Source organism: Chlamydotis macqueenii, chromosome 4, assembly GCF_036417535.1.
Source record: "Chlamydotis macqueenii isolate bChlMac1 chromosome 4, bChlMac1.mat, whole genome shotgun sequence".
Classification (NCBI taxonomy): domain Eukaryota; kingdom Metazoa; phylum Chordata; class Aves; order Otidiformes; family Otididae; genus Chlamydotis; species Chlamydotis macqueenii.
In genome coordinates this window covers 33824715-33834539 of record NC_141559.1, presented here as the reverse complement: position 1 = coordinate 33834539, position 9825 = coordinate 33824715, and the positions used below count along the sequence as shown (strand labels likewise).

The window sequence follows — 9825 nt, the reverse complement described above, 5'->3', positions numbered from 1 at the left end:
TTGTTTGCTTTCGAGTGGGAGAATCCCCACACAGGACGAAGAACACAATTGACATGGACCAGATTACCACAAGGATTCAAGAACAGTCCAACAATTTTTGGAAGCCAATTGGCGAAAGAACTGGAGATGTGGAAACAGGATGGCCCTAAACCTGCTCATCTACTTCTACGGTATGTAGACGACATACTGATAGTGACAGAAGAAAGACCAGCGTGCATAAAGGTAACTGTTGACCTTTTAAACTTTCTGGGGCTAAGCGGATACAAAGTTTCCAGGACTAAAGCTCAGATAGCAAAACAAACTGTAATATATCTGGGTTTTGAAATGTCACAAGGGCAAAGACAACTGGGGACAGATCGCAAAGAAGCAATTTGCAGTATTCCGGAGCCAAAGAATACCCACGAGTTGAGAACATTTTTGGGAACGGCTGGGTGGTGTCGGCTGTGGATAATGAACTATGGTTTGCTGGTTAAGCCATTATATGAAGCTCTTAAAGGTCCACCATTCGAATGGGGTCCAGACCAGCGAAGAGCCTTTCGAAGCTTAAAACAAGCTTTGATGGCAGCACCAGCCTTGGGACTTCCGGATTTGACCAAAGACTTCCAGCTGTTTGTATACGAAAGACAACATATCGCCTTGGGAGTGCTGACTCAGAAGGTGGGAAGTTGGAAACGACCAGTGGGATATTTTTCCAAACAACTGGACTTTGTAAGTAAAGGCTGGCCTGCTTGTCTGAGAGCGGTTGCAGCTACTGTGATGCTAATACAGGAGGCTCGAAAATTGACTTTGGGAAGAACGATGGTGGTATATGTACCACACGTGGTGATATCAGTGTTGGAGCAAAAGGGGGGTCATTGGTTATCCCCGAGCAGAATGATAAAATATCAAGTGGTTTTGATGGAACAGGATGATGTAATATTGAAAACCACTAACCTGATTAATCCTGCAGTCTTTTTGAGTTCAGTACAGGAAGAAGGACAACTGGAACACGACTGCCTGGCTACCATTGAATATGTGTATTCCAGTAGGGAGGATCTGAAGGATGTACCTTTGGACGATCCGGACTGGGAATTGTACACTGACGGTAGCAGTTTTGTCGAAAACGGAACTCGCTACGCAGGATATGCGGTAACAACTGAGAAATCTGTTATAGAAGCAAATGCTTTACCCAACACCACCTCAGCTCAGAAAGCAGAACTGGTAGCTTTAACCAAAGCCTTGGAATTAAGCAAAGGGAAGAGAGTGAACATCTGGACTGATTCAAAGTACGCATTTGGTGTGGTACATGTCCATGGAATTTTGTGGAAAGAGAGAGGATTATTATCCTCACAAGGATCAGATTTAAAATATAAAGAGGAAATCTTGCATCTGCTGCAAGCAGTCCAAAAACCGACTGCAGTAGCAATCATGCACTGTAAAGCACATCAATCAGGAAGTGCGAAAGAAGCTGTAGGGAACAGGCTAGCAGACAGGACAGCTAAAAATATAGCCAAAAGAAATGCCTGGCAGTTGGCGGTGATTCCTACTAAAACCGTTACACTACCAAAAGAAAGGCCTAAATATTCAGAAGAAGATGAGAAATTAGGAAAATTATTAAATGCTAAGAAAAATCTAGCAGGGCGGTGGGTTACTGCAACAGGCCAAGTAATAATTCCGCCATTGTTGATGAGGGAGATAATACAGACAAAACGTAAGGAATGTCACTGGGGAGCAGAGGCATTAGTGCCTTTATTAAGGAGACAAGTACTGTCATTAAAGATGCTAGAGATGGCTAAGATGACAACTGCAAAATGTGAGATATGCTTGCAAAACAATCCAGTAGTAAAGAAAAAGGTTCGAATGGGAAAATTAAAATCAGGAACAGAGCCAGGAGACTATTGGCAAATAGATTTTTCAGAATTGCCTCGACAAAATGGGTATCGGTACATTCTGGTAGGGGTTGATACTTTTACAGGATGGCCAGAAGCCTTTCCTTGTCGCACCAATCAGGCAAAAGAAGTCATTAAATGGTTGCTGCAAGAGATTATCCCGAGATTTGGAGTACCAATTGGAATCTCCTCTGACAGAGGTCCCCATTTTGTTGCAGAGGTGGTCCAAGGTGTTAGCAAAATTCTGGGAATTACCTGGGATTTGCATACACCATGGAGACCACACTCTAGTGGAAAAGTGGAGCGGATGAATCAAACAATGAAAAGGCAAATTAGTAAAATATGTCAAGAAACCAATTTGAAATGGCCCGAAGCGCTCCCATTGGCTCTTTTACGAATTCGGGTTCAACCAAAAAGTGGAACATCAGTTAGTCCCTATGAGCTATTGTATGGGAAACCTTATGAATCTCCAGAGCCAAATTTGAATATGCATTTGAAAGGGAAACAAGATGTCTATACTTATCTGCTTTCTTTAGGGAAAACATTAACCGCACTTTGGAGTGCGGTTCTCTGGAACAGATCTCTGTCTTTGGAGAATCCAGTGCATGATTTCCAACCAGGCGATTATGTCTATGTGAAGACGTGGACTTCTGAACCTCTCCAGGAACGTTGGAAAGGACCCTTTCAAGTACTTTTGACTACTTTCACTGCAGTTAAGATCGCCGAATCTGATGCACGGATTCATTATACCCGAGTAAAGAGGGCTCCAACACCTTGGCAAGTTGTAAATAGGGATCCTAAAACTTTGAAACTAACTCTGAGACATGTCTAATCATAAGTATTATCCTGAAACTCTGGGAAAATGGATTCTAATCTGGGGAGTAATGTTGGTGGGAGTTTGGTCAAAAGTTGTAACTGAGTCACAAACTGAATGGATAAAAGGGACAGGTGACGAACAGGTGATATACCTTCCAAAGAAATCCCAAGAGGAAAATTTGATGGTAGGATTGATCAAGGGATTTGCCAATTTACAGAATCTAACACAAATTACCGCATGTTTACCCATACCTAGAGCAGTCGGTGAGTCCATCCCATGGGGAATTCTAACGATGAATCTGACTAATTTGGAACATGGGGCAGATTGTGAGAAATTAATGAATCCTCCTCCTATTAATGACAGTTTGATGGCAAGAAATATAACTCGATCGATTAAGGAATGGAAATGTGATGCAAAAGAAACAATTAGTTGGGACTCAATATGGACAATGTCCATACTATCTCGATTCCAATATATGGCCAAAACTTCTTGGTGTTTTACTTGGGATGGCTCAATCTTTACAACCTGGCCACTAGCAAATGACAAAGGGACCACATGACGAGAAAAGGAAAGTCAAGTGTCCTGGTGGAAATGTGAGAAAATATACGATTGTAGTACTAAAGACGTAGCAATTCAGGAGATTCCCCCTTTAGCCGCAGCCCTGAAATATGGTTGTCTGTGTAGAGGACTTAGAAATGACCTCCAATTGACAGAAACATTTAAACCAAAAAGGGGAACGTTCTTTAGTTGCAGGAGAGCTACCATTCGAAGCCCAGGACACTTAGTTTGGGCAATGAGTGATGGAACCTGGACGACTCATTTACCTATGGATGGAAAGGTAAAGCAAATTACTTTAAGAATGCCAACATTATGCCCGCTTTGGAAAAAGGCTCCTTTTAAAGGACCCTTAGAAAATTTGAGGATAAAACGAGTAAAAAGATCGGAAGAAGGTGATGATGAATGGAATGAACCCAGTACTGGAGTCAGAATTGGTTGGGCCCTAGAATCCTTGTTAACCCCTTTGGCCATATATAGAAATCGAGAATGGTTATACCAACTAACAGGGCAGGTGGAGAAATTGGCTAATGTGACAAGAAAAGGATTTAGAGATCTAAATCTACAATTACAGGCCACTTCCAAAATGACTTTACAGAATAGGATGGCTCTGGATATGCTTTTACTCAAAGAACATGGAGTGTGCGGATACTTAAGAGACAGGATAGATCATTGCTGCATACACATCCCAAATGTGACTCAAGATGAAGAAAAGCTGTGCTTGGAAGGACCCGGAGGCTGACACAGAGACAAGGATGTGTGTGATGCCTGCGTATGTACTCATATTGGACGTATCAAAATCCTTGACAGGTCTAAATTCCTCTCATATACACAAGTGTAGGACGTTTTACAAGGAGCCCATACCCTAGATTTTAGGAAACTGCATAAAAACAATTCCAGAGCCAGACTCTGCGTAAAGCTAGCCCCCAGGCTCTGCAAAGCCAACCACTCTCATCAGCGGCTAACAGATGAGATACTCTTTGGAGAGCCGTGCTGCCCAGACGCCCAGGCAGGACACTGTGACAAGCTTTTCCAGCCGCCGCTGGCCTGCATTCCCACGACTGCAAATGCAGGCAGGTTGGCTTTACTGCTGGGGCTGCATCGGTTTTGTCTTCCTCATGGCAGGAACGCACGCACAGCTCAGCACAAGCCCCCTCATGTCACTTTATGACGAGACGGGGGCAACGACCTTAAGAGCCACACGGCACTGCATGCCTGTTTTCCATCCTCCTACTCTTGCCCAAGACACTCTGCAATCAAAGGGCAACTCTGTCGAGACGAAGTCAAAGAGGGAGGCCCGGGGAAGGCTGAAATTTCAGCCGGGCACCCACCATTCACTCGGCTGCTGCCCCACACGGCCCTGAGTTTAAAGCTTTTCATCCTGTGAGCGTGGTGCCGGGAAGGCTTCTGCATCAGCAGTTGCCAGCCACTGGAAATGCTGGGGGTTCCCCGTGGAAATGGCGGCGGGGGGGGTGGGGGGGGGCGATGAGCGACCCCACGGGGACCTACAGCTCGGGGCCGGCCCGGACTCGCTCGCCAGCCCCAGCGCCCCGCGCTCCCGCCCGCTGCGCCCCTCGCGCTCCGCCGCGGCCGTTGCGCCCCCGCGCTCTCCTCGCCTCGCGCCCGCCTGTGGCCGTTACTCCGTTGGCGAACATGGCGGTGCCGACACCGGTCCTGGTGCTGCTCCCCGCCGTTCTCGCCGGTATCGGGCGCACGGCGCCGGGGCAGTGGAGGTCTGGGGGAGGCGGGGGGACCGAGCCGGTCCTGGGGAAACGGGTCGGTACCGTGCTCCGTCCGGTCCCATCCGCAAGGAAGAGGAAATCTGAAGCGGTACCGGGCACTGGCCGGCTTAGGGGGCGCGGGCGCGGAATCTAGGCCGGTGACGGGCATGAGCCATCCGGCGGCAGGGTGGGGAACCGGCACAGGACGGTGCCGGACACCGGCTGGTCGGGGGGTGCCGGGACCGGTAACGGACACCGGCTGGTCCCGGGAGCGAAGCGGGGGGGGTGGGGCGGGGGGAATCCAAGCGGGACCGTGCGCCGTTAACGCCAGTTGTTCTCTACAGGGCTCCTCTCCTACTCCGACGCCGTTGCCAGCTTCCCGGTGAGTGCAGCCCGCCCCGCCGGCCCCGAGAAGGACGATCCCACCCGGCCTCCGGGCGCAGGGCGGCCCCTTCCCCAGGGCCCCGGGCCTGGCGCCAGGCAGGAGCGTCTGGCCCTGGCTCCAGAGCTGCGGGGCAGAGCAGGGGTCCCGGAGGGGTGGCCTGGCTCCTCCCGAGGAGGAGGGTAACGGCAGGTGAAACCTCCAGAGCCAGGCCGCCCCTCGGGGACCCCTGCTCAGCCCCAGGAGATGCCCAACAGCTGAGAGACCCGGGGCTGTTCCCACCCCCCGCCTGCTGGGGGCAGTAGCACACGTGCCTTGGCGATTCCCACCTCTTAGCAGCTCAATCTGTGGTTGCCCTTTGCAAGGACTCGCCGTCCGTCCATCCCTCTGACGTTAAGATGTCAGAAGGAGCTGTGTTTTCTAGCACGCTTATGTCCTGACACCACAGCTGAAGCCATGCTAGGCAGTAGAAGCCAAGCCGCAAGTGATAAATTCCCATAAGAACGTGAAAGATAATGTGGCACTTGATAACGCCGTGCCAACTCCTGTTGAGCGCTCCTTTCTGTGCATAAGTGTGCCAGTATTCTTCAGAAGTTCTCAGATCAGAAGCTGCTGATCTGAAAGGGCCCAAGAGGCCTGTTTCAAACAGATTATCTTAGACTTCTTATGTACCTATCTTCCCCAGCCTGCCTGCCACAAGTATCATGTGTCTGGATGTACAAGGCAGTACCGTCCAGTTTGTGGGACCGATGGAGAGACCTACTCAAACGAGTGTATGCTCTGCCTTTCAAACAGGTAGTCACTTAACTGACATCCTAACTTTCCCTTCCCTATATGCAAGCAAAATATTCACCCACACATCCCAATTAACTGATAGGTTATTGGCTTTGCATCGTTCACACTCTGTTAAACTGCAGTTTTACCAGTGTCTTCTCAACAGTCAATCCCTTGCAACAGCTTTTATCATGGTACCTGTAAACGGCTTAGGTTGGTTTCAGTTAGCTGGGAGTATTGAATATTTGCTTTTGTAGTTCTTAAGGAGAAGCATCTCAGAGGAGTGTTGCCTGTCATGTTCATGCAGTACCATGTTGCCATTAAATAAAATGCTGGACTCTTCCACACTCCCCATCAGAAAACATGAAAGATCTCACCCAAAATGCAGATTTTATTCCATAATGTTTACATTCAAGATCCAGTCTCCTATATTTCCTTTCACAGAGAACAGTAAGAATGCCAGATGTTAGGAGAAAATACTACTTAGCCATTCAGATTGTTTAAAAATCAAGAAAAGGATCTCCTAATATTTGAGAGAGCGTATTTTATTCTTTAATAATTTAATCATTTTTTAAAACAAATTGAAAACATACAAAATCAGTACTTAATGAGCATTGTTACCCCCCATTACGATGGACTGGAAACATCTATAGAGCATCCTCCCAGTACAAACTGAGAGGAACTGCTAATGAATTGAATTGGATGGTGAAAGGAATTTATATAAATGAAATAACAGGATTTCTGTTTCCAGCAGAGGGAGGAAAGTAGCACAACAGCAGTGACAGGCATTTACAAAATTACAAATAGACAGATCTCAAGAAAGGGAAGTCTGAAATATATTCCTGACTTTGGGCTGAGGGAAAGATTAATTGAGACTAGATAATTTACAAAATTCAAATTGCCAAGACAGAGGAAACATAGGCCAGAATAAGGAAAGTATCAAAGGTATCAAAGAACACATAAAGAAATAATATTTTGAAGAAGGTGTCAAAGTACGTTTAAAGGTATGCAGATCTGCAGAGTTTGGTAGCATTTTCACGAGAATACATCACAAACTATCCAAGCAAATGACAAATTGCAAAGAGAATTGCTAAGCCTACAATCTGGAAAAAAAACCCAGGGAATCAATGTGGGTTTTGTGTGTTGCACAGATTGCACACACAGTATAATCTGTGAAAAGGGGCAAAAAGAGGTGCTGGCATGTTACCTATTAGAAGCCTACCCATCTTTGCTGCCTAGGACGATGTTGGAGTGAGTTACTAAGAGACTGACTTGTAGACAGCCAGAGGTAAAAAACAGATTAAGCAAAGCCGATACAGATTTGTCAGAAATAATCCAACCAAATCTGTGAGATTTAGTTTTTTTTGGCAAGAGTAGGAACTTTTTTAGCAGAGTAGGAAGCAACAAAAGTGTGGCTCCATGACATGAGTAAAGTATTTTACATAGCTCCCCTTGATGTTCACATAAGAAGACAAATAGTTATTTAGCTGAAATTGTTAAAGAATGAAGTCACAGCACTTTGAAATGCTGTGGTTTAAAAGCAGTGATCAGCGTTTTACAGTCAAACTGGAAAGAGCTATAAAGTGGTATTTCCTTTAGGTGTGGTACATAATTCAGTATTTTTGTAATGAATTGGATATCCAAAACAAGACAATAAAAATTTGCAAAATAGCAAGAGATACAATGATCTGTGCAGGACAGTATCAAAATTCCCAGGGATCTGGAGAAATGGACTGAAATCAGTACAATAGAAGTCAAAGAGAAGTGCTAAGTATCACACATAGAGAGTGCAAATCATTGTTGTGGAAATATAGACAGGAGAGCATCTCAGTGTATTTGATCCTTTCTCAGAGCAGAATGATGGGCTTTGAGATCCAACCTTACATTTCTAGGACGTTTTGATCTTTAGGCATGATCCCTCCATTCCAGATGGGTGCATGGCAGATTCCTGATACAGCACTGCACATAGCACAAAGGGTTCTCCAGGCAAATCTGTTTCTTTTCACTCAATTCCTTAAGTAATCCATGATGGGCCTTACATCTTATTAGTATGAGACATAATGTACATGTTTTCTGTGAAACGTGGGCTTTAATCCAGTTACACACACAAGGTAGATTTTTGTCTTAACCATCTTTTTTGCTAGTATCTTACATGCTCAGAAACATGCATTTTGATCTGAAGGAGCACAAGGTGATCAAATACTATCCTGATTTTTTTTCCTTTAATAATTCAGTAGCTGCCATACTCAGTAGCTTTCTAGTTCAGTCTGGAGTTGTTGTTCTATAGTGTTTGACTTGGCATGAACACAACAAGGATAAAACACTTGGAGCAAAGCTGCAGCACAACCTTGCCCATCCTGGTTCTGCAATGCACCATGTTAACTGTAAGACCAAAGCTGATCTTCATCCCTACCTTTTTTTTATTATTTTTAAAGCTTAGGTCTAACCCATTTTAAAATGGGTGCTAGAATGCAATTCCCATCTCTTCCCCACTTTGTGTCCAGTAGCAGTGACAACAGCTGATCTTAGTTTAAACCTAGTCTGGCAGCACTACAGGCACGTCTTTGGAAACAGATGCAGCAGCTTAAGCTGCCGCTGCAGGGTTTAGTGTAAGGGCTGTCCTTCTGCCAGAACTTTTCCTTACATCTTTACATCTGTTTCACATCCCCTGAGCTTGATTTTTCCTTTCATATTTCTAATCTGCTCCACTACCTTCTGGTTAAAAGATCCTTGATACCACTATTAGTACAGATTGTCCCTGCTTTTGGGTAATTGCAAGCCTCTTGATTTTCATGAGGAGTAAACCAGCTTGATTCTATTAAGATAGGGAAGCAAACTGAAGATCTAGGGCAGTTTGGATTCTATCACTTTCTTTTTGTATCTGTACTTGCTTGGTAAACTGAGATTTGTAACTGGAGCACCCCAAAGTACCATGTATGGGACTTAAAGAAAAAAATCTGATGTTCCCAAACTAAGGGAGACTTGGCTAAAATTTCCTTAAAGAAAATTCCAGCATTCAGAGAACCACACCCTCAAATTTTGGTGAAGCCTGGGATGCAGAGATGCATCAGGGTGCATACTGTTCCCACTGAATTCCCAAGTGAAAGGGGGAAATTTTGTAAGCATTAGAACTGGTTCCCACTTCAGAGACTGTGACATTTGACTTGCCTAAGTGCTTTGTAATGGACACAGTCCTCATGGCGGGATTTGCCATGTGGTTTGATACTTCTCAGATTTGCAGATGGCTTTATCAGGTTTTTACAAGTAACAAAGCCTGAAGTGAGGCTGTCTCTGGTAAGTTACTTGCTCTGTGTGTATGATTCATACATCTTTGCATCACAGTTACTTTGCAGTAGTGTTTGCCATAAGTGGTGCAATTAAATGCATCGCTGCATGTAACTGAACACATAGAAAGACATGAGCGAGTCCTCTTTATGAAATGCCTCTGTTAAATCCAAGTCTAGTGCTTCTCTTCTAAAATATTTTTGTTCTACTTGCAGTGAAAATAAGAAGGATGTCCAGATTTTCAAGAACGGAATATGCCAGCCAACTGTCAAGAAAATGAGACAGATGTAGGCAGTCCAAATGGCAACAATGCCTTGAATGTACTTTCTGTGTAGCCTGTCTTAATAAATAAGTTTGCCTGTTTAAACAAAATACTGTTCCTGTATTAAAAAGTGTTTATAAACATAGCCATAATACACTTAT

At 45.0% G+C, this 9825-nt stretch overlaps 1 protein-coding gene across 1 annotated transcript; it reads left to right on the top strand.

The window, feature by feature from the left end:
• The first annotated feature begins 4893 nt into the window (after positions 1-4893).
• LOC147600884 (trypsin inhibitor ClTI-1-like) lies at positions 4894-9693 on the top strand. The gene is made up of 4 exons (XM_086746774.1): positions 4894-4942; positions 5306-5343; positions 6029-6138; positions 9618-9693. The coding sequence occupies exons 1-4, from the start codon at positions 4894-4896 to the stop codon at positions 9691-9693; spliced, it is 273 nt and encodes a 90-aa protein (XP_086602900.1).
• The last annotated feature ends 132 nt before the right edge of the window (positions 9694-9825 follow it).

What these genes read in the sequence shown, in the direction of transcription:
- LOC147600884 (XM_086746774.1), top strand. Translation starts at nt 4,894, where the DNA reads ATGGCGGTGCCGACACCGGTCCTGGTGCTGCTCCCCGCCGTTCTCGCC. An exon ending in GCTCCCCGCCGTTCTCGCCG is followed by an intron (nt 4,943 to 5,305) that starts GTATCGGGCGCA and finishes TGTTCTCTACAG; the next exon opens with GGCTCCTCTCCTACTCCGAC. An exon ending in ATGCTCTGCCTTTCAAACAG is followed by an intron (nt 6,139 to 9,617) that starts GTAGTCACTTAA and finishes TTCTACTTGCAG; the next exon opens with TGAAAATAAGAAGGATGTCC.